The sequence below is a fragment of the Argentina silus genome (assembly GCF_951799395.1).
Source record: "Argentina silus genome assembly, chromosome: 5".
Classification (NCBI taxonomy): Eukaryota; Metazoa; Chordata; class Actinopteri; order Argentiniformes; family Argentinidae; genus Argentina; species Argentina silus.
Genome location: NC_139659.1, coordinates 3,153,620 through 3,180,994, shown reverse-complemented (window position 1 = coordinate 3,180,994; position 27,375 = coordinate 3,153,620). Strand labels below are relative to the sequence as shown.

Genomic DNA, 27,375 nt, shown 5'->3' with positions numbered 1-27,375 from the left:
TGTCAGTGTTTGTATAGCATCTGAGGGGAGAGAGTTCTAACTGTCACTTACGCTGCATCACTGGCAGTGATTGTGCCAATGAGGCCTGTGAGTGTGTATGTGTGTGTTAGGGATGTGAAATCGTATCACCAATCGTCTATTTTCTTATGATGTACTTGTGTAGTCGCGGGGGGGAGGGGCAAAAAAAAAAAAAGAATGTAAATACATTAGCATACTAGCAAAGTCAGCTGCAAAACTAGCTATTTTTTTTACTTAGGTGACTGGTACTATAGAGGCAAATAAAACAGGCTTGAGTCACGTCACCAACTTTATCATCCGTTACAACCTCTCTCCCTCACTCCTCCAGCACCGTGCTGTGTGTGTAAGTAAAGGAGGGCACCAGCCCCTCCCTCTCATGCTCTCTCACAGCTGAGGAGAAAAAGACTGCTTACATTTCACGTTCTCCCTCGTCTACCGGGTCAATGTTGTGGCACACAAGGACACGAGTACTCGAGCACATGTTCACACCCTTAGTGTGTGTGTGTGTGTGTTTGTGTGTGTTTGTGTGTGTGTGTGTCTGTCTGTCTGTCTGTCTGTCCGTCCGTCCGTCCGTCTGACTCTCTGTGTCCGTCTGTCTGTCTCGAACTGTGTCTCTGTCTGTCTCTCTGTGTGCCTGTCTGGTTAGTGGTCCAGTGTGATTCAGAGTAGAGGTCAACATTAATTGAGCTTTCCACTCAGGAATTAATGACTTTGGCCTTTAGCTTTTGACATGAAGAGGAAATGTACTTGATGCCCATATTTACTTCGGTTCTATATTCCAACTGAATATCTGAACTGGAATAAATTAATTGGACCCTGACTATGTTATATTTCCTGACCACTATAGAGGATCTCCATGTAAAAGTAGAGAAGCAGCAACGGGTGTGTGTGTCTGTGTATGTGTGTGGTCTGTGTATGGCGTCTGGGTCTGTGTTTGTGTGTGTCTGTGTCTGTGTATGGTGTCTGGGTCTGTGTCTGTGTCTGTGTGTGTCTGTGTCTGTCTATGTGTATGTGTGTGTCTGTCTGTGTCTCTGTCTATGTGTATGTGTGTGTGTGTGTGTCTGTCTGTGTGTGTGTGTGTGTGTGTGTGTGTGTGCGTGTGTGTGAGCCCAGAGGGACAGAGACTGAAGTAGAACATTGAGTCAGGAGGACCAAAGGAGGAGCAGATGAATGACGAGTACAGCCGACTGTGGGCCTCAACTCTCCCCTCCTTTCACCTTTCTGTTCCCTCCCTCCCTCCATCTTTCTGTTCCCTCCCTCCATCAGCCTCTGTCTGTTTCCCATGTCGACAGTCAGCACAAGAACCACAGAGCAATAAAGAACCCTGAAGTCCCTGTTCTGCAGTGTTCAAAATGTTCTCTCTGTCTTTTAATCTTTCCTGTTTTCCAATATGAACAGAAAGGCTTTGAATTATTGATCCCCCCCCCCTTCACGGTTGTCTTCCTGTCACGTTTTAGGATAGCAGTGAGTGGTTTTAAATGTCTTCCATGATCCCTCTTCTCCTCTTGCTTGGAATGGCTTCTGCTGAAACGTTGCTGTTTAGGGTTAGGGTTAGGGTAGGGTGTGTGCTGGTTAGGGTAGGGTGTGTGTGCTGTTTAGGGTTAGGGTTAGGGTAGGGTGTGTGTGCTGTTTAGGGTTAGGGTTAGGGTAGGGTGTGTGTGCTGTTTAGGGTTAGGGTTAGGGTAGGGTGTGTGTGCTGTTTAGGGTTAGGGTAGGGTGTGTGTGCTCTGGGCCCTCTATTTCATTTTCTCTCACCGCTTCCATTTCTTCCTTTCCTCCCCATGTCTTTCACGGTCTGGGTCTGGATGTTACTGAAGGAGGCCTTCCAGGGGCTTTTCCATTTGGCTGTGGAGATTGGAGACAGATGTATTTCATCTGTATTTGTCTGCGTGCGTGCGTGCGTGCGTGCATGTTTTTATATGCGTCAATTCTACAGCACATAGCGTTTTTGTCTTTTTAAATATGAAAATTAAGTCCTGTTTACACTGTATTATGGATTGCAGTCTTTTGTGTTGACAGTGAGAAGGCCGACAGTGCATTCGGAAAGGATTCAGACCCTTAACTTTTTCCTCCCTGATGATGGGCTTTCTCCCCCTATTGCTCAGTTTGGCTCTAGGAAGAGTCTTGGTGGTTCCAAACTTCTTCCATTGAAGAATGATGGAGGCTACTGTGTTCTTGGGGACCTTCAATACTGCAGACATTTTTTTGTACCTTTCCCCAGATCTGTGCCTCGACACAATCCTGTTTCAGAGGTCTGCGGACAATTCCTTTGACCTCATGGCCTGGATTTTGCTCTGACATGCACTGTGTGGGACCTTATATAGACGGGTGTGTGCCGTTCCAAATCATGTCCAATCAATTTAATTTACCACAGGTGGACTCCAATCAAGTCGTAGAAACATCTCAAGGATGATCAATGGAAACAAGATGCACCTGATCTCAATTTCGAGTGTCATAGCAAAGGGTCTGAATACTTATATAAATGTGATATGTCAGTTATTAGCAAACATTTTTAAAAACCTATTTTCACTTTGTCATTCTGGGGTATTGTGTGTAGGTTGATGAGGAAAAAAATGAATCGGATCCATTTTAGAATAAGGCTGTAACATAACAAAATGTGGAAAAAGTGATGGGGTCTGAATACTTTCCGAGTGTGTGTGTGTGTGAGAGAGAGAGAGAGTGAGTGAGTGTGTGTGCCTGCCTATGTTTCCCCTCTCTAGGAGCTGGTGTGCTCTGTCCACAGTGCGTCTAGCAAGATCTGTATCACATGGTCGTGTGGCCACGTCAGCAGATCTAACAGCAGACTCTCTCCTCTCCTCTCTCCTCTCTCCTCTCTCCTCTCCTCTCCTCTCTCCTCTCCTCTCCTCTCCTCTCCTCTCCTCTCTCCTCTCTCGTCCCTCTGCTGACCTTGTTCAGACGGAGCTCTTCTGAAAAGAGACTCAGGTCTCAGGAAGACCTCCTCTGTGTAAATAAAGGATCAATAAAAAAAACCTTGTGCACTAGCTAAGTAGAACCGTGATGCTGTATCTCAATACTGACTATTCAATCTGTAAATTTATCTCAGCACTGTATTTCATTTTTCTCAGCTCTGGTTACAGGACCACAATCAGCAAACTATTACCTTGTACCTCATAACTCTTATACTGTAGCTTGGTTAGAGAGTTTTTCCAGTCACGTCACAGAAAGCCCCAGGTCCTGAATATAATGGTTATTTTCACATGTAGATTTGCGTCTGTGTGTGTGTGTCTGTGTGTGTGTGTGTGTGTAATAAAAGCTGTGCAAACTCTTTAGTCAGAGGCTCAATAGAGGGACTGCGTTTATCTCAAGAGAATGAAGGAGGATATTATGCAAGAACAATGTCTCTTACACAGGTCTGATAAAATGATCCGGGGGAGGGGTGTGTGTGTGTGTCTGTGTGTCTGTGTGTCTGTGTGTCTGTGTGTCTGTGTGTCTGTGTGTGTGTGTGTGTGTGTGTGTGTGTGTGTGTGTGTGTGTGTGTGTGTGTCTGTGTGTGTGTCTGTGTGTCTGTGTGTTGTCAGGCTGGAATGCCAGGCCAGGGCTACCTAGTGATGTGACTGATCAGAAAGGGGAACCTGCGTCATTGCAGTCTGCTTACTAACCGTTAAACCAAACAAGTAAAACCCCACCTCTGGAAAAGTAAGGAAAGCAGAGATGTCACCTCTCCATAATCATAGAATGTTCTTGGACTTTCTAGCTTCAGACTGAGTGTGAAAATACCGTATGACCAAAGTTATCGTTTTTACACATTATAGCTAGTTTTGGATCTGTAATTGATGTCCAAGAACTCTGCCGGTATTACCACAGGCATGAGTCTCAACTGAAAACGCCTTTTTTTTTTTGCGACAGTTCCTCTTTAAGGGAACTGGTTACAGTTTGACCTCGCTGTTTTCCCTTCTGTTCAACAGAGAGGAGGAAGAGAAAGAGGCAGCAGACAGACACTGACTGCATGCTGTCTCCTGACACAAACAGAAGAGAGATGGTCCCCCTGGACACTCGGCCTCACACAGTTTGCTTTCCAATAACAAATGACTTGGTGCCTCTTCCATAATGATAATAGTCATGTGTTTGATTAGGGACAGATACGATTAAGACATTGATGTGTTGAATCATCAAGAGTCAGATGCACTGTCATGCTTTAGCTTGTGCTAGTTTTTAGCTTCAGTCCCTCGTTGGACCTTCAAATAAGAAATGAACAGTGCCAAAACAGTGTCGTTGCACAATGTTGTATCTCACAAGAGACCTGTATTAACGAGTCATTAATGAGTCGCGTTGCTTTAGGTCTAATGGAGGCTGTTGGACAACAGTCTTATTTGCTGAAATATAAATAATATACAGTACCAGTCAAAAGTTTGGACACACCTTCTCATTCAACGGTTTTTCTTTATTTTTTATTATTTTCTACATTGTAGATTAATACTGAAGACATCAAAACTATGAAGGAACACATATGGAATTATTTAGTAAACAAAAAAGTGTTAAACAAACCAGAATATGTTTTATATTTTAGATTCTTCAAAGTAGCCCCCTTTTGCTTTGATGACAGCTTTGCACACTCTTGGCAAGTTTGTGTCCAAACTTTTGACTGGTGCTGTATATTAAATGAATGAAATGAGGGATAATAAACAGTGACATCTCCGGTAGCACTGACGTGCTCATTCATTGAACTAATAATAGGCCAACGTGGAAAAAGGTGAAATCAAAACCTGACACGACCTTCAGCAACACAATGGGCTGGTTTCACAGACAAGGCTTAAGCCTAGTCCTGGACTAATTCACACATGCCACTGAGGATGCTTTTTAGGCCAGGACTAGGCTCAGGCCTTGTCTGTCACACCGGCCCAATGTTTTCTGACCCTAAACCGGCCGATGATGAGTCAACCTGCGCATCACTACATGTCTACACAAGGCACATCTCCCTGAATCTCAGTTCGATTCCTATCAGGACTTAACACAGAATTGTCTCATTGCTCCCTCCATGTACATGATTTAGGCTAGGGGGAATCGGGGTACTAACAGGGGGTCCCAGACCCACTCAACACTGGGCCAATTGTGGCCGCTTTTGTCCAAGCTAGACAAAACCCGAACCAGTTGCTGTCATGTCAGCCAGTGATGTTTTTGTATTCCTGGTTCCCTCCCTCCCTCCTTATTCCCTCCATCTGAACATCCCTCAGGCGCTCAGTCCTTATCTTCACAGTCTGTTGTTTGTGCTCTTTCCCTTATCTGCCTCTCGTCTGTCACGTTCTTGTGCCCCCTCATTTCTGTGGGGAAATTGTCCCAAATCCGTCCTTGACAATCACCCCTGCTTGGTTGCTTAGTCTGGTCTTGTTTGGATTGAGGTGAGGCTCGGTTTGTTTCCCCTGCGTCGCTGCCTTCTGTGAGCACGCCGCAGGTCTCCACCGGGAACTGGTGATCTGGCAACGGTTGTCTTTGTTTGTTTTTCTGCTGTCGTATGTACTTTGGAACTGTAACTTGACACAGTGTGGCATGACCACCGTAAACCGACGTTTAGGAAACTCACATTCGACCTATTCAACAATTACAAAGCTACAGCGTTGTCGTTGTGATGACTAACAAAACTTTAGTTTTCTGTCATCTCAGAACCGCTATACGTCAGTTGATTCGATTTTGACCTTTACACAACCTAAATATTTTTCTAAAGGGCAGTCTTGTCTTATCTTTGTGTGGACTCCAGATAGCACCGGTTCCCCACAACGCGTCTCACGACTGCCGTGGCTTTCTGTGTTCAAAGGCTAATCTGCAGGGTGGGTCACTGTTATGTCTGTTTCTCTCTCGCTCTGAAGCAGCAAGGCACTAGAAGCCTCTTAGCTGTGATGTATCGTAGCCTTTAGCTATGAATGTTCAGAAGGCAATATAACACCTACAGTAAGAAGGTGCATTAAGTTTTAAGGTTTTTTTAATTTTAAGGTTTACCGAATAGAGATGAGGGCAAGAAAGGGAAAACCACGTACAGTACAGATATGAGATCATCTCTCTGTGGTGTGTGAGTCATAGGCCAGCTGGAGCTCACTGGGAAGACACCAATTCAGAGGATCAAACACTGGCAGGAAAAGGGAAGTTAGGAAGGTGTGCGTGTGTGTGTGCCTGTGTGTGTGCCTGTGTGTGTGTGCTTGTGTGTGTGCCTGCGTGCCTGTGTGTGGAGAGAGGGAAAAGGAAGCACTGACCCACTTTTGCTATACTGCTGCAGAGAGACGGAGATGAAAGGGGGAGGGGGACATAGAGCGGAGAGAGAGAGAGGGAGATCACCTCACAACATCTTTACTGCCGTAGCAGAAGACAGCGGCCGGCCATCTCAACAGCCTGCCCTCCATCGCCTGGGGATCGATATCCTCTGGTGATTGAGTGAGAGCTGGGGCTTCATTTGGCCTCTGTGGAAGAGTTAGCTGTTCTGAATATGGCACCAGGCAATAGCATGCGGTCTTAGAGGGAGATTTAGAGACGAGGAGAGAGGGACAAGAGACAAGGGAATTTTGCATCGTACCAGAGGACGGGTGCTTTTTCACGACCCTCTCCATTACCACTCTCTCTTTAATCACTACAAGAACTGACTCCAAACAAAAGGTCCTGATTTAAAGCAGGCACAAGCAAGGACACCAATATCATTTGGTAACAGCACTGAAAAAGATGTGCCCCAAATGTCTGTAACAGCCTCCTCATTAAAACCTCCTCCTCGTAAAAAAACAATATTGTTGAAACCTGTTCTGTTCTGTGTCCCACTTCAGTAGTCATGAAAGAAAGGAGACAAGAAAAGGAGACTAGAAGAGGACACTCTTTAACAGTGTTGGAACGCAGCCATAGCCCGCTGGCGTTCTCAAGGCCAATGGGCACTAAGGCAGAACTACAATACAGTCATTTTCCATCACCTCCTACCTCCCTACAATGTTTACTGTGGCTGTTTCTCTGTGTGCTTGGCTCAACAGCAATGGAAAGGGAGAGAGAGGGCGGGGGAAGGACTCTTAGAGGCCCTGGAACCTTAGTTGTTTAGTTGCATAAAAGCTCCTATTCAACACAGGCACGTACGCACACTCTGGAGTCTTAGAAACACCTGCACAGTCATTGAAACACACATCTACAGACTGTCTTTCCCCACACACACACACACCATTGATAGAAAACATACAGTTCCCTGCGTAAGTAATGGGACAGTGAACCATTTCTTTTTCTTCTTTTCGCTCGATAGTCCAAAAGGTTGTATTTATCAATCATCAATAAATCAAACAATTACCATGAGGTTAAAGTAGAGTCTCCCCAAGTCTTCAGCAAATTAAATGCATGTTCAATTGGATTTACATCTGGAGATTGACTTGACTTTTTGGCCCCGAAAAATTCCTTAGTTGCTATGGCAGTATGTTTGGGTCATTGTCCTGCAGTATGATGAAGTGCCGTCCAATGAGTTTGGACGCATTTGCTTGTACTTGGGCTGACAAGATGTCTCTGTACACTTAAGAATTCATCATGCTGCTGCCGTCAGCAGTTACATCATCACTGAAGACAAGTGAGCCAGTTCCAGTCACTCTGGTACATGTTAATCTTTGTCTCATCGGTCCACAAGATCATCTTTTTTTTTAAGGGCATTTCTGCCTTTTTTGGGATAGAGACAGTAGAGGTTGACAGGAAGGATGAGAGAGAGAGAGGAGGGATGACATGCAAGACGTGTCGAGGGTCGGAATCGAACCCGGGACCTTGCAGTTACGTGGTATGTGCATTAGTGTGCTGCGCCACTAAGCACCACCCACAAGGTCTTTTACCGGAACTCTTCAGGCTCTTCTAGGAACTGTAACCCGGCCATCCTGTTTTTGAGGCTTTGTAAATTGCAGTGTAGCCTCCATAGTTCTGCTGGTGAAGTAGTCTCTGACACATCCACACCTCCCTCCTAGAGGGTTCATGATTTGTGGGACTTTTTAAAATGTTTTATTATGGTGAGCATTCTTCGGTCACCCACCGTCAAAGTCTTCCTTGGCCTACCAGGCTGTTTGTGATTGCTGTGCCTTTTCTTCTTAATGATGTACTAAACTGTTGCTTTTGGTAAGCCTAAGGTCTGGGCTATGTCTCTGATAAATTGTTTCAGATTTTTCAGCCTCAATGGTTTCCAGTACTTTTTGACAGACTCTTCAGTCCTCATGTTGACAGACAGCAATAGCAGACTCCAAAGGCAAATGCAAATCCTAGAATCAAGACTAAACACTGACGGCTCTCTTATGCCTGCACAAATGATGCAACAGAACACACCTGACTAATCACAAACACCCTTCAAGCCAATTGTTCAAATACGTTTGATGCCCAGAAATAGGAGGACTATGTATAAAAACTGTTGTTTTTAAATGGTGAAACCAATTATTTATTTGATAATGTTTATGATCCCGATGACTTAAAAGACAGTGACGATTGATAACTACGATGACTGTGTTCCCTAATCATTGCTTTTGTCTCTCTGCAGGGAGGAGGTCCAGCAGAACAGCGTTCGCTGGAGGAAGAAGTTCTCCTTCGTCTGTAAGATGAGTGCCAGCCCTACCACTGGAGTCCTGGACCCCTGCATCTGTAGGGTCTCGGTGCGCAAGGTAACTACAATATCCATCATGCACCTGTCCTTGGTAACCCTGGCAACCCTGCCTAAGGCGGGCTGGAAACTTGTGGTTCAAAGGTCATACCTGAGCTTCCAACTTCAAAATTGTCAAAATCAACCAATAGAATGCAATTTCGGGATCTCCTGGGAGTTTCATGGCAGAATGACACAAGTACTTGGACTAGTTCGGAACCATTTGATGCCCCAAGGACTTTTCATTCTCATCCAGAATATTGTTTCACAACACTTTATCCTAAGGGGATAACTTAATTTCAGTCAAGACACTTACGTCAGTTTGATCATTATTTGATGAAAATGTTAATAAATTAAAGTTTGACGGAATTGGATGACTCTGCTCTTTAACTTTTAAAGTTTAACTACATATAATACAACATACTAAAATGGCAGGGAGCCCGTGACTTATCAAACCCCCCATCATTTATTCATTAAACCATTTTGCTCTTTAGGGAGCATAGGTCATTCATTTTATCAAACCACCCGCAGGTCAGGTAGGTAAACACAGGGAGAAGGAGGGGGTGGAGGCTGGGGGGTGGAGGCTGGGGGGTGGAGGCTGGGGGGTGGAGGCTGGGGGGTGGAGGCTGGGGCAATGGGTGGGACGACCAAGTGAAACTCTCATAGCCGGTGGTGTCACACTGTTTAACCATTGTGGAGTGTTGCATAACTCGGCTGCTTTTAAGCCTTGTCCCTGAACCTGCAATGGATGTTTTGTCCCTGAACATGCAATGGATGTTTTGTCCCTGAACATGCAATGGAAATCAGCTGTCCGTCCCCTGACAGACAGCTGTGCCCTTCGATTTAAAGTGTCCTGCCTGAACTAACACAAGCTTTGTGTAATTACTCTGTAATTACTGCCATGTTATTGCTCCCTGGAATATGGCATGTAATGTAGTGGGGTCCATTAGAGCCACCTTTCAAAGAGACAAAGAGAGAGGGAGAGAGAAAGAGAGAGAGAGGGAGACAGAGAGAGAGAGAGAGAGAGAGAGACAGAGAGAGGGAGAGAGAGAGAGAGACAGAGAGAGGGAGAGAGAGAGAGAGATCTTTTATTGATGTGTGTTATTTACTTTACACTCATGAGCCCCAATACAAACTACTCCTCCCTTTGGTTAACTGTCCTGGTACAAGAGTATACAGCCCACGCCAACAATAAACACTGTGTCAGCAAGCATGAGGGTTACAAAACAGATCTCTGGCTGGTCTCAGCAATGGCTGGTCTGAGATCAGGGTGTGACTATTGCACAGCTCAGTATCTGATGACACCACATGAACTCTGCTATCCTGGATCAGATTACACAAGGGGGTTGAGGACACTATGGTGTAGCGTTGGAACATACAGTATAGTACAGTGCTCGTTGTTGAAAATGCAAAATGCTGCTCACATGATTTGTTGTATTGACTGACCATTAAAACATGACCTTTTATGTCCTTTACTCTGTTTCCTCATGTTAGAGTTGACTTGAAATAGGAATCGTGGTACGTAATGTGATGCAAGGTAGAATAGAGACGAAAATGCATACCTAACCTTAAAGCGATCACTCTGAAATTAAAGTTTGTCAGACCTAAAACTAAAACTAGGTTGAATGTTGACTAACTTGAGTCGGCCTAATGATGTTGGGCTGAACTATCACTCTCTGGGTTTGGTACAGTAGCACATTAAAGATAAAAGTAGCTTTTTTAATATGCTTTCAGAGTTCCTCATGTATCCTGTTTTGTCATTGCAGGAGCTCAAAGGAGGAAAGACATTTTCAAAGGTCAGTGTTTTTTTTCAGATTTCATCATTTTGCGGTACAGCTGTCGTACCACGTGCTTTATGGTCATGTGTTCCGTGTCCTTGTTGGCCACACCTGCATGCTGTCGCTACATCCAGGTAGGTAACCTGCCCAGACAACGTCGACTCTTGATTTACTGGACGATACAGTGCGTTTTACAGCCCCATTTACAGTAAAGCCATGGTTAAATCTGTCTTGTAAATTCTACACCGGTCCATAGCTCACCTCCGGCGCTAAGACATATATACATGTGACGTACATGTGACAACAACGTGCAACTTCTGGGAAATGAAGGGATGGGGGAGGGGGGGAGGGGGTGACATTGATCACTTATTATTTTCTTTCTTCCTGGCTGTGTTTTATAGTCAATATTTGTACTGCTAGGCGTACTTGTTAGGCACGACACAGCGGGCAACGTACCAAATGACAAATATTGACGATAAATCACGGCCTCTCTGGCATTGCTGTTATACAATGGTTACACAACAAAACAGAAAATTGTGACAAAAACAATGCTTTAAAGTTGCAATGTGTCATTTAAACAACAACGAAGCGGGCTGGTGAACAGCTGAGGGATGGGGCTGGAGAAATCTAACCACTCTAAATTTCATAGACAGAGCTATGGATGCAAGGACCGACCGTCTATGAGATCAACATTATAGTTCAGTGTTTGTTTACAATTGCATTTTTTACAAACAATGGGGTAAAATAAACTTTTAAATTATTTGGATTCTGATGAGGTAAGACAGTTGAACTAAGCTCATGGGGCATTTATAAGTTATATTGTTCAATACTCAATGGCTATAGTATATCATTCATTTAAAAGTCAAAAAAAATGTATGTACCAATTACAGATTGCCCCTTTAAGTATGTATTTCATGATAGATTGTGGCTGCGCTAAAAAAAATAGATCTTAAAAGTAGCACGGTTGTCAAGGGAACGTGATAAGCAAATCATGCTACGACCCAATCAACAGCCCCGTCACTTCTGACTGCTGAGTAGCCATTGAACAAGCTGCGTTTGACAGAGTCTGGGGTGTGGAGTGAGTCTGTCCTCCAGAGACTATTGACACGGCACCTGATTTGTGGACTGATTGGTCGGTGAGGCAGCATTTGCCTTAGCCAATAGGAAACTGAGTCCATGGTCACAGATGAGAGGAGGATGTGCGTGTGTGTGTGTGTGTGCGTGTGTGTGTGTGTGTGTGTGTTTGCCTGTGCGTGCGTGTGTGCATGCGTGTGTGTGCGTGTGTGCGTGCGTGCATGCGTGTGTGTGTGTGCGTGTGTGTGTGTGTTTGCCTGTGCGTGTGTGCATGCGTGCGTGTATGCGTGTGTGTGTGTGTGTGTTGGCCTGTGTGTGTGTGTGTGTGCGTGCGTGTGTGTGTGTGTGTTTGCCTGCCTGTGTGTGTGCGTGCGTGTGTGTGTGTGTTATCATTCAGACAGTGCTTCGCTGGCCCCCCTCGTTTCCTCCACATTTGCTGATTCCATTCATCCAGGAAGAAGCCACTTCACCAGAATGTCCGCTGAGTCAGCAGAAAGAGGCAGAGAGAGACAGAGAGGGCATTTGGCATTTGGAGGTGGAAAGTCTTTGACCTTTCGAACCCTGTGGGTTTTTGAGGGGCAAGAGGAAGGGCTGCGGAAGAAGAGTGCTCTGTTCTCCTCGTACAGGCAGAAAAGTTAGACCGTGTCTGCCCTGCTGTCAATTATTCCTAATAATCTACTCCTGTTTTGTGTCTTTGTTGTGTTTCCTGATGGGCAGGTTTGCTATGCATTTATTGCTGTGCAAAGGTTGCAACTGTTTTCCTCTATTATTACTTTCTGAAAATAAGGACTGATTTGACTTAGCATGGGTCAACCTTTTGGTCTTGAGTATGTTTTGGCCTTTGACCTTTTGGCCTTGTTACCACAACAACATGTGGTGTGGGAGAATATGAGTGTATGTTGATAATACGTGCAATGTTTATTTCCTGTTACTCCCATGTTTAGATGGGTTGAGTAGCCCTGGAAAACAGAAGTATGAAAAAGAAATGTAGACAGAGAAGTTCCCAGAAGAAACTTGTGGGCCCAGACTCCATCTTCTTCTTTTCTTGTTTGCAGAAATAACAATGATTTGACGCAATATCATGAAGACTTTACACCTTCAAAAGCACGACACAGGTTGTTGTTAGCAGTTTTTTTTAACTCACTAACTGCCAGAGAATTCCGGAACACTCACCACCTAGAGTGCCAAGTGTTTTATGTGGTGTTTACCTAGCAACTGTACTTTGGCTACAAAGTGAAGCATCTTCATGCATCCTTGGTGATTAAAGTCGCCTTCGGCACTCATAGAAAGGTCAACATAGAATGTTGACTATTTCGGTGACTATTCACCCTCGGCACTTACATTTTACATTTATGGCATTTAGCAGACGCCTTTATCCAAAGCGACTTACAGCAATACATTTGTTCAAGTAAGTGAATCATCTATCCAACAGTCATCATAAGACAAAGTAATCAATGCTCACACCAGGGGCCATTGGCAGTCGTAATGCCAGTAGGCTATTTCTTTCTTTTTTCTTTTTTTTTAAATTTATTTTATTAGCAGGAGAGAACTTGTACAGGGGGGGTAGCGGGGGTGAAGAGGTCTCTGGGGTTGGGGTTAGGGTTAGTATGGGGGGGGTAGTGAGGGTGAAGCCCCCCTTTAGGAGGGACTATTAAGATGTAGCCTGAAGAGATGGGTTTTCAATCTATGGCGGAAGATCGGAAGTGACTCTGCACTCAAATGCAAATGAGTTAGGTGCAACACATAGTTGTTATGACAACAAATGTGACAAAGACACATGATAACTGGTCATTCTGTATGAATGGCTAGAATTGGTTCATTTGCATACTTGCTTGTGTACAACACGGCAGCCACAGAACAACAGTACTGGATGTGTTAAAATGGACCTGATATGATATCTGTGATGACAGTATGACAGCACTAGGCCTCGATTGGCATCAGAATTCATGATGGCTTATGTGATGTTGTAACAGTGTTGTTTCATACCGAAACAAGAACATCTTCGCATGTTTTCTATTGTGACCTCAAATCCATAACCTGGGCCATGTTTTCTATTGTGACCTCAGATCCATAACCTGGGCCATGTTTTCTATTGTGACCTCAAATCCATAACCTGGGCCATGTTTTCTATTGTGACCTCAGATCCATAACCTGGGCCATGTTTTCTATTGTGACCTCAAATCCATAACCTGGGCCATGTTTTCTATTGTGACCTCAGATCCATAACCTGGGCCATGTTTTCTATTGTGACCTCAAATCCGTAACCTGGGCCATGTTTTCTATTGTGACCTCAAATCCATAACCTGGGCCATGTTTTCTATTGTGACCTCAGATCCATAACCTGGGCCATGTTTTCTATTGTGACCTCAAATCCGTAACCTGGGCCATGTTTTCTATTGTGACCTCAGATCCATAACCTGGGCCATGTTTTCCTTTGGGGAGGAAAGAGAGGAAATGTGGATCGTGTGAGAGAGAGAGGACATAAAAAGGAGAGAGAGAGAGAGAGAGAGAGAGAGAGAGAGGGGGGGGGGGGGGAGAGAGAGGGAGAGAGAGAGAGGGGAGAGAGAGGGGGGGGGAGAGAGAGAGAGGGAGAGAGAGAGGGGAGAGAGAGAGAGAGAGAGAGAGAGAGGGGAGAGAGAGGGAGAGGGGGGAGAGAGAGAGGGAGAGGGGGAGAGAGAGAGGGGGGGGGGGAGAGGGGGAGAGAGAGAGGGGGAGAGAGAGAGAGGGGGGAGAGAGAGGGAGAGGGGGAGAGAGAGGGAATATATAAAGGGAACGAGAGCGGGGACAGAGCAGTAAGTGAGGGAGTGTAGTTGTCCCTAATGGACTGGCCCAAGCTCACGGTTGGGTGGCCGCGTGAAGCGTCACATGACTATGGTTATATAATGCTTCTCCATGGGGGGTGGGAGGGTGTGTGCGTGTGTACGTGCGCGTGCGTGTGCGTGTGTGTCTGCTGCATGTCAGTTCTCATGGGTAGCGACACGTTTGAATGCAGCCCGCTCAGTCACCACATCTCATTTCAGCATGATCAGAGAGTTGTGTATTGTTACAGTTTTGTATTTTTTAATTCCATGTTTTTTTTAACACATGGTTTTCTACTGACATGAGTACATGGTATGCAAGACAATTATCACTACATGCTGATAATGGAACACTTTTTTTCCACACCACTGTTTAACATCATTCTCATCTCTCTCTCTTTCTTTCTCTCTCTCCATCTCCATCTCTCTGTCTCTTTCTGTCTCTCCAGCTCTCTCTCTCTCCCTCTCTATCGATCTCTCTCTCTCTCTCTCTCTCTCTCTCTCTCTCTATCTGTCTATCATGTGAGTCATGTCATCACGAGTCATGTAATTGACTCGTTGGTTTTATCTTGGAAATGTTTGCATCACATGTAATTGTGGTAATGCTGTTATGTATTAACTGGTGTCAATAAAGGCTTTTTAGAATTCAAATTCTCCATCTCTCTCGCTCCATCTCTCTCTCTCTCTCTCCCTCTACCCCCCCCCCCCCTCTCTCTCTCCATCCAGCTGGGCTTTGCTGACCTCAACATGGCGGAGTTTGCTGGTTCAGGCTCCACCGTCCGCTGCTGTATCCTCGAAGGCTACGACACCAAGAACACTCGCCAGGACAACTCCATCCTTAAGGTAAGGAACACACACACACACACACACACACACACACACACACACACACACACTCACACACACACTCACACACACACACACACACACACACACACACACACACATTTGACGAGAAAAAGTATGCAGTGAATTTTAAGTGACCATGAAAACCATAGGAACATTATATGTATTTCTGTTTCCTGGCACTGTAGGATTGGATAGAAGTTCTTCTTACAAAACTATCCAAGCAAATACAGATACGACAGTGTTCAAACAATGCACAGTGTTGATGGTAAAGAGGATGATAATGGTATTGTCATTTTTTCATAGGTTACAATTGGTATGACACTTTTGTCTGGGGACCCTTGCTTTAAAACGTGAGTTTCACAACGCCTCATATGTTACATTTCCTTCTGGCGCTCCCTCTTGACCAAAATGTGTACTACAAGTCCTAAATGTATAGTATAAGTCCTAAATGTATAGTACAAGTCTGAGTTCTCTTATGGAGTTGCTTGTGATGAGAATGCACATAAGTCCAAAGTATTGTATTATTATTTAACTAATTAGGGCTCAGTGGTAATTCGTTACGTTTTCTGTGACTAACTTGACCTTTGAACTCTAGGCCCCCCAGCACGGCCAAGTCCATCTCCGTCCCGGGCCAGGACCCCTCCTTGCTGCTGGACTGTAAGGGTGAGGGTACTGATGCCAACCTCCCACCACCAGGGGGCATCACCACAGGACGGCCACTCAAACCCAGGCTCTCAGTGCTCAACTCAGGTACCAATTTTTTGTTATCTCCAGTTATACTTAATAAGTAATACTAATAATAGTAATAGTAATTATTAATGACATATAATGACTAATACTAATAAGTCATCAACACCTGTTTGTCTCAGTCTGACATTAAACAAAAATGTCCAAACACCAATGTTTGTTTTTACAATTATTCCTTGTTATGCTCAATGAATTTATGTGCATATTTCCAATTGCTTATGCTCTCTCACTGATTTGGCTACTGAACTCATTTTCCATCGTTCTGACTCTTCTTCTCACTCCTCTTTGCTCGTTGATCCTAACCCTGTGCCCCTGCCTGCTCTCCCCTGCCTGCTCTCCCCTGCCTGCCTCCCCTGCCTGCTCTCCCCTGCCTGCCTCCCCTGCCTGCTCTCCCCTGCCTGCTCTCCCCTGCCTGCTCTCCCCTGCCTGCTCTCCCCTGCCTGCTCTCCCCTGCCTGCCTCCCCTGCCTGCTCTCCCCTGCCTGCCTCCCCTGCCTGCTCTCCCCTGCCTGCTCTCCCCTGCCTGCTCTCCCCTGCCTGCTCTCCCCTGCCTGCCTCCCCTGCCTGCTCTCCCCTGCCTGGCCTCCCCTGCCTGCTCTCCCCTGCCTGGCCTCCCCTGCCTGCTCTCCCCTGCCTGCCTCCCCTGCCTGCTCTCCCCTGCCTGCTCTCCCCTGCCTGCTCTCCCCTGCCTGCTCTCCCCTGCCTCTGTGTCGCTGCTCCAGGTCTGCCGGAGGAGTTGGAGCAGGGTCTGTCCAGCCCAGACGAGGTCTTCCACACAGGCCACTCACGCAACTCCAGCTACGCAAGTCAGCAGAGCAAGATATCAGGTCAGTGTCATTTGGGTTTTCGTACTGTTCTAGGGAAGCACAATGATTGCTTGTCAGGACTGCGATCAGGGGCCTATGACTCTGTGTGTGTGTCAGTGTGTGTCTGTGCATGTCAGTGTGTGTATGTGTCTGTGAGTGTCTGTGAGTGTCAGTGTGTGTGTGTGTGTGTGTGTGTGTGCGCATCAGTGTGTGTGAGAGAATAGATGTACACAAATACCTACTGTATGCTGAACGGGTGCGAGGTCATCGTGTGTGTCCAATGTCCATCCCCGTTGTCTATGTAGTTGATCTGACCATTTGAACAACACACCGTGGGGCACAGGCATGAATATAATCACCAAATGACACGCTGAAGATGGACACTCCTCTCTCCTCCTCCAGGCTACAGCACAGAGCACTCCCGCTCCTCCAGCCTGACAGACCTCACCCACCGCCGCAACACCTCCACGAGCAGCAGCACCTCCGGGGGGGTCTCCACCCCCACCCAGCCCCCTGCCACCACCACCACCACCACCACCAGCACCACCACCACTGACCACCAGGGGGAGCCAGCCAGCAAGCCAGAGAGGCCCCCTCGACCCCCACGTCTGGTCCTGCTCTCTAACAGACCCTCCAGGCAAGGCGTGCGCAAACAAACACACACACACACACAGAAATGAAATCATAAGCACATACACACATGAGTAGGCATAGGCACACATGCACAGACATGTACACACACACACACACAAGCGTAACATGGTCATATATACAAGTGTATACACAATCACAAGTTCAGACCTACTTGTCTATCACTGCATACACACTCAAGTGCACATGCGTCTTTGTCATGAAGTGTTTGGGCTTTGGGAGATTTTCCTGTCTGACTGTGATTCATTCAAACATCTTTTTGCCTTCCAAATATCACAGGCTAGCCACTCCATTGCATCATGTTGTTGTTGTTGTTGTCACATCATGGCTGCTTCGGACGGTGGCCTCAGAGGGTCAGACTTGCGGTGACACTCTTTCGTGACCTAACAGGAGGAAGAAGGACTCCGTGGAGAGTCACCCCACACGGGTGGATGACACACGCATCGACGCGGACGACATCGTGGAGAAGATCCTCCAGAGCCAGAACTTTGCTGACGTCAGCAACAAAGAAGGTGAGAGGAGGTGGCAGACGCAGCTTCCTGTGGTAACGGACGCAGCAGCGGTTCACAATGAATGTGACGATTGTGTTGATGGGGAAAATGACAATATGATGAAAAATAATGTTCTCCCTCGCTTTCTCTTTTCTCCTCCCACTCCCTCTTACTTTGCAATTCTCTCTTTTTTCCCTCTCTCTCTCTCTTTCTGGTCTTCCGTTCTCGTCTTTCACACACAGACAGCAACTTGAGACTGTTTGTTAGCAAGGATGGGACTACAGCACTCAGTGGAATACAACTCGGGAACAGGTGAGAGCTTTTACTGTGTGTGTGTGTGTGGGTGGGTGGGGGGATGTTTGTGTATGTGTATGAAATACTGAAAAAGAAAAAGAGTTAAAGATGATATGAAATCATGTTCTAAGTGTCCTCTTTCCTCCCATTTCCTATAGGGTGTCAGCTGGGGTCTTTGAGCCTGTGGTGATTGAGAGCCATTAGCACTGATGATGTTGACACGCATCTCTCCGGCTCTCCATCCATCACTCCATCTCTCGCTCCTTGAGATGGTGGGCAGAGAGACATGAGGGACACTGAAGAGTCATTGAGTGTCCGTTTTTTAACTATTATCGTTTTGTGGTTGTGAGTGTGCGTTTGTAAGCCTATCTTCAATGGACACACAATACCAATAACACAATACCACAGAGTTAACCCCGTTAATCAGATATTTAATCAGCTATTTACCTAAAGGTGGTGGGGGCTTTTATATTGTTGCTATGATCTGAGAGAGTGCAAGTGTGCAAACTACTTGAAATCTAAATGGGAAACCACTGCATTGTGGGAGTTGTAGTTAAACACTGAAAAATAAGAAAAGGCTTGTCACTCAGATCCCTAAAAAAACAAATCTGAATTGGAATTTATAATAGTTTACTCTGTGGTTATACTGTGTACTACGTATATATATGTTTTTGTTTTGTGTTTGTGTATGATAATTATGTCAATCAATTGGTTAATCAGACATACCAATTCAAATTACGTGTCAGGAAAGACTTCGCAAACCACTGAAGAATGGAAGAACTGACCTGGCACCATGGCCTTAGACTTGGCATGGGTGGTGTTAAATGTGAACTGTTGTGTGTGTATGATCTCCTAGCTGTCCTTTAGATTCCAAACCCAGTATCTGACCTGGAGTCAGAGTTACTGCGTAGCCCAAAGAGCCCATGCTTCACAAGTCATGCAATTATAGACGGTATAAAGACTACATGTGTAATATGACAACAGATCATGTTGACGGTAGACCAGTGCAGGAGACAGGGGTGCACATATGGCGGGCCATAGGCAACCTCATGTACTTCCTGGATGGTCTATGATTGGTTAAAGGGGTTGGTTATCCATTATTCAGATCCAGACCTGTGTTCCTCCTCTTCTCTATGTACGGTGTCTGCTCTAAGTGGGATAACAGCCTCCTAGTCACCAGCAGGCATGACTGTGAAAGCAGGGAAACACACTTTCAGCGGCTGGTTAGTGTCTGTGGAGCATCTCAGTAGATCCCGACGGAGGATGTCCTTGTACTGTTCTTAGCCCTTACCCATCACTCAACTGTCACCTTTCTTTGACCCTACTGTTCCTGTCCTCCTTTTCTGTCACCTCAGATCTTGAGCCATGTGCCATGGTTTCTGTCCCTGTTCAAGGATGTGGCCTGTTTAACTCGTTTAGTGCCAAGGGTGAGTAAAGTCGCCACGAATTGTCAACATTCTAGAGTGCCAAAAAACGTGTGAATTATGATGCTTCATTCTGTAGCCAATCAAAGTGTTGTTGCTAGGTAAACACCACATAAAACACTTGGCACTCTAGGTGGTGAGTGTTCTGGAATTCTTTGGCAGTTAGTGAGTTAATCCAACCTAGTTACTATGGGCCTGTTCAGGAGGCTGCAACTTTAGGCCTACAGAAAGCTCAGATAGAAAGTAGTTGAAAAAAGTCGTAGAACGTGTAGAGAAGTGGAATAGAGGGGCCTGTCAGCTCTAAACATTACATTTCCAACTTCAATTTTCAACTTTTTTCTAAGTTTAAATTAAAACCATTTTGAATGTTTTCTAAGATCATTAACAACAAAAAATGACTGAGTTATGTGGTCTGAAAAAAACAATGTTTTGAGTCACTCAAAAAGAAACCCAACCGCATATCGATTCAGACTGGCTTTCTTGCTGCGGGTGAGTGGCGTCTGTTAAACCTGGTCACTGGTTTCCAGTGGCGACACGTAAGTGGTTTCAGGAAATTTACAAAAGTTAGCAGGCTAACTTGATTGTTGCTTGACTGTGTGAGCTGTCCAAATGTTGCCCTTTCAGCTCTTCTCAATGTCCCATCAGCTGTTAGCAGGCTACAAGAAGGGCTTTGATTGGTCATGTTCAGGTTGTGTAGCTCTGGTGGTTTTACAGGCTGTGAGTCAGTTGAGATCCCCTTTGGTGCGTCAATCAGAAAGCTATACAACTGTTAATTGTTTCAAAACCTTTTTCCTTTCGTAACTGACTTTGCTTTTCTATGCCTGTGCTGCCCCAGATTTTGAATACGTGAGGAGAACATTGCATTCTGGGTCATTCAGCTGCTTTCAAGTGGCACAAAGCACCTACCCAGTGTGCACTTGTTGACAATGGAGTCTTTCAGGAGAAGCTTTCCTCCTCACTCTCAAATGACAATGCTGTGTGCGTGTGCGTGCGTGTGTGTGTGTGTGTGTGTGTGTGTGCGTCCGTGTGTGCGTGAGTGTGTGTGTCTGTGTGTGTGTGTGTGTGTGTGTGCGCCCATTCACGTTTGCATGTATGTTGAATCCAAAAGAGCTTGCCCACTCACCTGTCTCCTGTTTCTCAGTCCCTTGAAATGCTACTTTCAGTTGATCTGAAAATCCTCAGCAGGCAAAGGGATCTAATGCATAGCCTGTGTTTTTGTATTTGTCTTCTTCTCAGTTGATACGCCTCTCAAACAAAAAGGGGAGATCCCCCCCCCCCCCTCCCTGTGTGCAATAGAATCTTTACTTGCCCAGTTCTGGACATTTTTACATTCAAACACAGAAGGAGATGCATTTTGAGAGCCTGTGCATGTGTGTGAGCTTTAGTTGCTAGTCATGGCTTCCTAACAAAGGGCCTCAAATCACCTCAGACATGATGGCATGCTGGCATGGTGTCAATTGTTTGTTACAGAGTAAAGAGAAATATTTGACACAACATTTGTTGGACTTGTAGCCTATAACTAAATACTTACAGACACCATTTGAAAAAGAATTACACCCAACTTCAAACCTGTCTCTATATTTCAGCCTTAAAGCGAAAATGTCCAGACTGGATAAAAAAGGAAACAGTGCTGTTTGTGCTGTTGCAAATGTGCCTGTTGTTGTTTTTCAAATGTGCCTGTTGTTGAGTATGTCATTCTTTAACTGTCATCGTTGTTGTAGTAGGTGGTACTGTGCATATGTGTGTATGTCCTTGCACAAAAGAAACCATTGAATGCATAAGCTTAAAGTCAACTAATATGCATAAATATGCATGAAAAAAATGTTATTTTATCTTTAATCTACTTTGATTTGTTAGTCTGATTTATATATGGACCATTCACTTCTACTTTTATCAAATGCTTTGATGTAGACCCTCTGTAAGACACTGAATATCTTTAAGACACATTTGTCTCCGCCTCTTCCACTTCATCACACTAATGGTTATAATGTTAGATGTTATGTTAAACCTCATGACATTTTTTCTTTTTTTATATTTTCAAACCAGCTGGCTGGTTTTCTTTTTCTATGCGGTCGAAATGTATTGAAAAACCTGTGCTCTTCTTTAGTGAAATATTGAACTTCTAGTAAACAGCATACAGTCTATCTATAGCATACAGTCTATACACTAAAGATTTATTCATTGTGATTCTCCTGCTACTGTTTTGTACAAGAGGGCTTGTTGTTATATTGTATTTGTTTTGTTCTGTTTTCCTACTTACTTGACTGTTTTTAACCTGTGATTTTCTAACAGAATCGTGTATCTTTGTCTGAATGTGATGTTCTGCTGTCATGAATGGAGCCCAATGGTTGTTTCTCTGCACATTTGAAATGTTAATTTATCACACCAACATTGAGGGCAAGGTTTCTTTGAAGTGTTGACACTTCATAAGGTTCTTGTCATAGTATTACATCAACTATGATATTGCCTCCTTTTTGCTTTTTGGTGGTAAAATAACTTGCCTACCTGGTGATAAAGGGTGGGGGTATACCAGTAGGTCTCTCAAAGACTGAGAAAACCACTTTTGATGTTGAATTACCTAAACCAATTATCTAACTTTTGTGACATTCTTCAGCTCTGTGGGCTTGTGCTTCAGATTAAACATTTAAAAAGTTAAAAATGTTGAAGCCAATTAGGCCCAAATTAATACAATACTTTTGGAAAAGCAGATTTGATAATGGCAAATGACCATTGAATGTCCTACAGGTTTTTAGATAAACATCACAATGGGAAACATTATTGAATGGGGACCAGAGGTGCTACTGTATGCCCTCCTACAAGACCTTGTCTGGCACTTACGACCTGGTCAACTAACTTGACTTAACATTGTACAGATTTCATATCATTAGATGATTTATCCCGAATTCTAAAATGACTTATTTGTTTCCTTACCCTGAAAGCAGTCTATGGACAAGGACAAAGTGCAATCCTGTAGCCACATTTACTAACCTCTAACTAACTCTGGAAGTCTACTGTACTGTATGTACTGGATTACTAGCATGTTTTGGGCAAATGTCATGCCCAAGCCATCCCAAAGTATACCGGGTACATTGACTTTTATTGTTTTTTGTTTAGAAAATACAGTACTAATATTGTGCAGTGTCTTCATTAACAAACCCGATCAGTGGATGTACTCAGTCCTTGTCAATAGACTGCTTACAAGGTAAGTAAATGTAATTTCCTTATAATTTTGGGGAAGTATCCCTTTAATTTCTTTTTTTGTCTTTGTAAAGAGATTGAATCTATGCACAAGTCCAAAACTCAAACTCACGATTTTGACTATGATAATAAGATTATTGATAGATATATAAAACAGATTTCTATTATAAAAAAAACAATGCCGTTTACTTATTTTATCAATAGAAGATTATTGAAATTGATCTATTTTTCAGATTTTCCAGAATTATCTTGATATTTATTTTACACACATAAAGGCATTGCTCCAAAGTTTTCTTATCTTCAACTTTAGTTTTTTTCATAGGAGGGATTGATCCTATCATATTGGACTACACAGCACTGTGATGTGATGAATTGGAACAACAGTATATTTGTATACACATTTGAATGTTTCCTATTCTAGATTGTAAACGCTATTGGAGCAGTGTAAATGTAGTATTTTGGGGAAATAAAGTTGTTGTTGGGCATCTTTAAACTGTTGTTTTTTGTACTTTTTAAGTTGTTGTTTTTTAATATTATTCATTCACTTCAATAAAAAGCACGCATCCCACAAGATAATTATAGCATCAGTGACAACACTTTGACTCCATCTTGTGGTAGTAAGGATTTCTGCAATAACGTACAGTATTCTTAACCCACACTCTTTCATTTGTATTGTCAGGATTTGTCAATACAACAAAATATTAAATGTATACTACACCTACACATATGTAGCAACCATGTTGTTCAATTGGTTACATTCCTCTACAGCCGGCCCCTTTTTCCTCCCCCATTGAATTGTGGCACTGATGTCATAATTACAGAAACCATTTTAGACTGTAACAGTGATTAAGGGTTATACCAATCAAACATATCTATGGCTTTCTATTGCACTATTGGTCCCTATTGCTTGGGTTTTACTTGAATAGTGCTTTAATTATCTATGACCATTTCTTATAGAATGACACTGTGTTAGGAAACAGTAGTGGTAAGAAAAAATGTTTAGAAAACAGGCCACATGTTAAAAGGCAATTGATTGTAAACTGAAAGTTTATTTCCAAGAAAAAGAGGGAAGTCGTGTACAGTATTGGTTTAATATGTGACGTCATTGTTACTTGTGGGTACCACGGAAAAGATGCACATTGAAGCACATCAGTAAAGTGTTGACAGCAGTCATGCGTTTGTCTCTTTAATTATGGCTATATGATTAAATTCGATGTCAGTCTAATAAAGTATTAACACAGATTTTCAACAGATAGCCTACGTCATAATTATTTATCGTATTTATTTTGTTTAATCATGTATGCCATATTGGGACCAATGACTGTAACAGAAGGATACCCGTAGTGTAATTGATTCCGATTCTGTGCAAATACTATATTAGGATTATTTTGAGAAGCCCTTTATCTGCCTATAAGCAATTACAATGTCCAAGGCATGAATTTGTATATTTGAAAGTAATGTAGTAGATGGAGAACATCAAAGTCACGCTGGAATCGACCTAATTTGACCAGGAACAATACTGACTCTGCTCCTAATTCATTGGAATTGCATTGGGAATTGTCTTTTTGGGGAGAACTACAAGTGAGAACTACAACGGTACAAGTGGACACTAGCTTTTGCGGTGTGCGCGCTAGGCGGCTGTAAAACTACAAATCCCAGAAAAAAATAAGACATTTAACATCCGGAAACAAGGAAACAACACGTCAAAAATAATGGTGAGAATGCACCTGTAGCTAACCTAACTAAGAGAATGGCACAATTTCGTTTGATTTCAAATAATTTCTCTGTACTATGTTGTATTGTTATTTTCTCATACTGTATCAACTTATTTGATGACTGACGATTATCGCTCAGAGCCTGAGACGAGTGGAGCGTCATGCTGGCTAGCTAATATCTCAAACCCAGCTAGCGAGCTAACCAGCCGAGTACTTGGAGTACTTAGCGTAGTTTATGGTCAACTTTATCCCAATGTGACCATGTAATACTAACCTCCTTTACAGTGAGCAGTGTAATAGCAAAGAAGATGCAAACTACCCTATGTATGTGTCCTCTTTGGTAATACACAGTCACATGGGAAGTTCCAACTGCATTTGCTTGGCTGCTTCCTTGGCTCAGTGAACCACCGACCCTGACATGGCTTCATTAGGATTAGAATAGCCTTGTCTTTCCAGGAGGAACCACGTTTGTAATGTCAGGCACATACAGACAATTAACCAGGCATACATGCAAGTCACATAACAGTACATTGTATTCCAAAATGCATACGTACATACATACATACATACGTACGTACACACACATCAACCCACTACAGTAAAGTGCATAGGTGGTGTCAGACAGGTTGTTATAATGAATCAAAGGCAGAGCCTCAGAGGTCAGAGTTCAACCCTTCTCATTCAGTCACCATATAGATGCCGGCACAAAGCTAACGATTCATATGGAGAGAGTGTTTATCTTTTAATTTAGCTACTTTTCTAACCTTTTCTAATTTTTTCTTTCTTTTTCTTTAGGCTACGGGAGCAGACCAAGCAGTTGGCATGGGCCTAGTGGGCTTCAGCCTACTGCTGTTTACATACTACACCATTTGGGTCATCATTTTGGTAGGGTTAGAGTCTAGGCATTGAGAATAAGTCAAACAAACTGGCTATAAATAGGGCCCAGGGTTTTTCCCGATCAGATAAAGTGGTCAGAGGAAAGCCCTACCTCGAGGCTGATCCAGTGGGAGATCATTTGGTTGTTTTGTAGAAATGTCTGCTGTAAATTGACAGATGTGGCTTGACTTACAACGTTATTTAAATGTTTTCCAGCCCTTCGTTGATACTGACCATGTCATCCACAACTATTTTCTTCCGCGGGAGTACTCTGTCATTTTGCCCGGAATTGCAGCGTTTATCCTGGTCCTCTGCGTAGGTGAGTGGATCGCTGCCACACAGCCTTGGCTGGGCTCTAATTCAGTATGTTCCTGCCTTCCCTCAGTCCCCATGGACTCACCCTGGTGCACTCCTGCTTACACATATTTTGGTGGAGACCTCAGAAAATAAAATATTTTTTAAATCATTCCAACATTTTGATGGTGTAAAATGTACATGCTCCCATCTCACAATCGAGTGGACTTCCAAATGTGGTTGACCGTTTATTTTAGTGCTCGATTTGACAACATTTGACAAAGCCCTGTCTCTGTCTCGCGCTGGACGGAGGAGGGCATGTGGACTTGCTTCGACGCTCCACTTGTCTGCCTTTCACGGTTCTCACTGACAGGGAGAGGTGCAGTATTTGACCGACAGTCTTCCACTGAGTCTGAGAGTATTAGAAACAATCAACACAATTCCCATATTTTGCTCTTGTTCTCCTGTATGATTTTTTACTGCTTAAAAGTTGCTTTCTGCATTGTCAACTGCCAAAGTGCATCATGGTGGCACATGTACAAGTGTTACATAAAGCCAGTTTATGAACAATTAATTACAGAGATTGATTTTAAAAACACCTTCCTAGCGAGGCCACCTAGCCCTCCCGGATGAAGGAGCTGAAGTTACTGCCATTTAGCTCTGACCCACGTATCCCCTTCAGAAGCACAGAAAGGGAAAACGATGCAGATTCAACATTTACGGATGTTCAATGGTCATGTCAATTAATGATTGCCTGTTGATGAATTTGAGTGGCTGTTTCTTCAGCCCCATTCCTCAGCTACATAGCACAGGCTGCTGATTGGCTAAAAATAAATGAAGGATTGTAACTTACGTTTCTTACCAGCAGAAATAATTCTAACATATTTTTCCAACCTAACTTCTTAATAAGAGGAAACAACTGTTAGAATTATGACAGCTTGCGCTATAAACTTGGTTTATCGGTGAGTGACGGGTTGAAAATCAAATTAAAAAAGGGGACTAGAAATGATGCAAGCATTGCTCTCTGATAAGTGCTTAAACAGAGTAACCCCGGAGTAACCCCAGACCCTCTCTCCTCCTCAGGCACGTTTATCGCTGTGATCACCTGGAAGAACCGCAAGCCCAAGAAGGTGGACTAAGAGACTGATGGATCCAGAGCCATGGTTAGATGAACCAGGATGTAGAACTAGTACTGATGCTATGGTTGCTTAGCTTCCCTACAACCTCCCTGGTTCCATGTTCATCCCAACATTCCTTCAGAATACACCATGATGTCTGTGGACTGCGAGACGGGTTGATGAAAATATCTTTGGCCGTGACTACAAGTGTGACCACAAGACTGACTCAGCTGCCACATCTTCCCCCCACCCATTTACCCTCGCGGCCCGTCAGACTTGTCACATGAAAATCCACAAATATGGTATTTGCACTACATCGATGCAAGTTTTGTCCTTAAGGATTGTTCTCTCTGTGCTAAGGATGAAATCCATCAATTAATGAATATGCACTGTTACTGTGTTTGGTCAGCAGTAGATAATCCTTGGTTTTTGGGGTAGATTTGATTTGCTGTCTTTGTAGAGTGTATTCTAGTAGCTACCAGAAGCTTCCCCTTTTTCTAAACAAATGTTCAATTCAGTTTTCAGTCACCATTTTAAAAACCTTGTGTTGTCAAGATGGGAGCCCGACCGATACTGGGGTTTTGGGTCTGATGCAGGTTTATGGGGGGCAAAAATTCACTGATCACCGATATATACATGTATGTGTTGATATACATATATGTGTGTGTAT

The 27,375-nt window shown here is 43.9% G+C and overlaps 2 protein-coding genes across 2 annotated transcripts in view; both read left to right on the top strand.

Annotated features, from left to right (window-relative positions):
- The window catches only part of eeig1b (estrogen-induced osteoclastogenesis regulator 1b), a 37,906-nt gene extending 14,720 nt beyond the window's left edge, over positions 1 to 23,186 (top strand). Inside the window, exons 4-13 of the mRNA XM_083670822.1 lie at positions 8,495 to 8,615; positions 10,360 to 10,389; positions 14,970 to 15,086; positions 15,396 to 15,442; positions 15,688 to 15,842; positions 16,561 to 16,665; positions 17,047 to 17,281; positions 17,686 to 17,807; positions 18,029 to 18,098; positions 18,239 to 23,186. Of these exons, the coding sequence (XP_083526948.1) occupies positions 8,495 to 8,615; positions 10,360 to 10,389; positions 14,970 to 15,086; positions 15,396 to 15,442; positions 15,688 to 15,842; positions 16,561 to 16,665; positions 17,047 to 17,281; positions 17,686 to 17,807; positions 18,029 to 18,098; positions 18,239 to 18,284 (1,048 nt within the window). The 3' untranslated portion in view covers positions 18,285 to 23,186. The remainder of the gene's footprint in view (positions 1 to 8,494; positions 8,616 to 10,359; positions 10,390 to 14,969; positions 15,087 to 15,395; positions 15,443 to 15,687; positions 15,843 to 16,560; positions 16,666 to 17,046; positions 17,282 to 17,685; positions 17,808 to 18,028; positions 18,099 to 18,238) is intronic.
- Positions 23,187 to 24,389: 1,203 nt separating this feature from the next.
- Positions 24,390 to 27,375, top strand: part of dpm2 (dolichyl-phosphate mannosyltransferase subunit 2, regulatory) — a 4,160-nt gene continuing 1,174 nt past the window's right edge. The window contains exons 1-4 of the mRNA XM_083670828.1: positions 24,390 to 24,417; positions 25,213 to 25,302; positions 25,510 to 25,612; positions 26,671 to 27,375. The exon at positions 26,671 to 27,375 is cut by the window's right edge and continues 1,174 nt beyond it. Of these exons, the coding sequence (XP_083526954.1) occupies positions 24,415 to 24,417; positions 25,213 to 25,302; positions 25,510 to 25,612; positions 26,671 to 26,726 (252 nt within the window). The 5' untranslated portion in view covers positions 24,390 to 24,414 and the 3' untranslated portion in view covers positions 26,727 to 27,375. The remainder of the gene's footprint in view (positions 24,418 to 25,212; positions 25,303 to 25,509; positions 25,613 to 26,670) is intronic.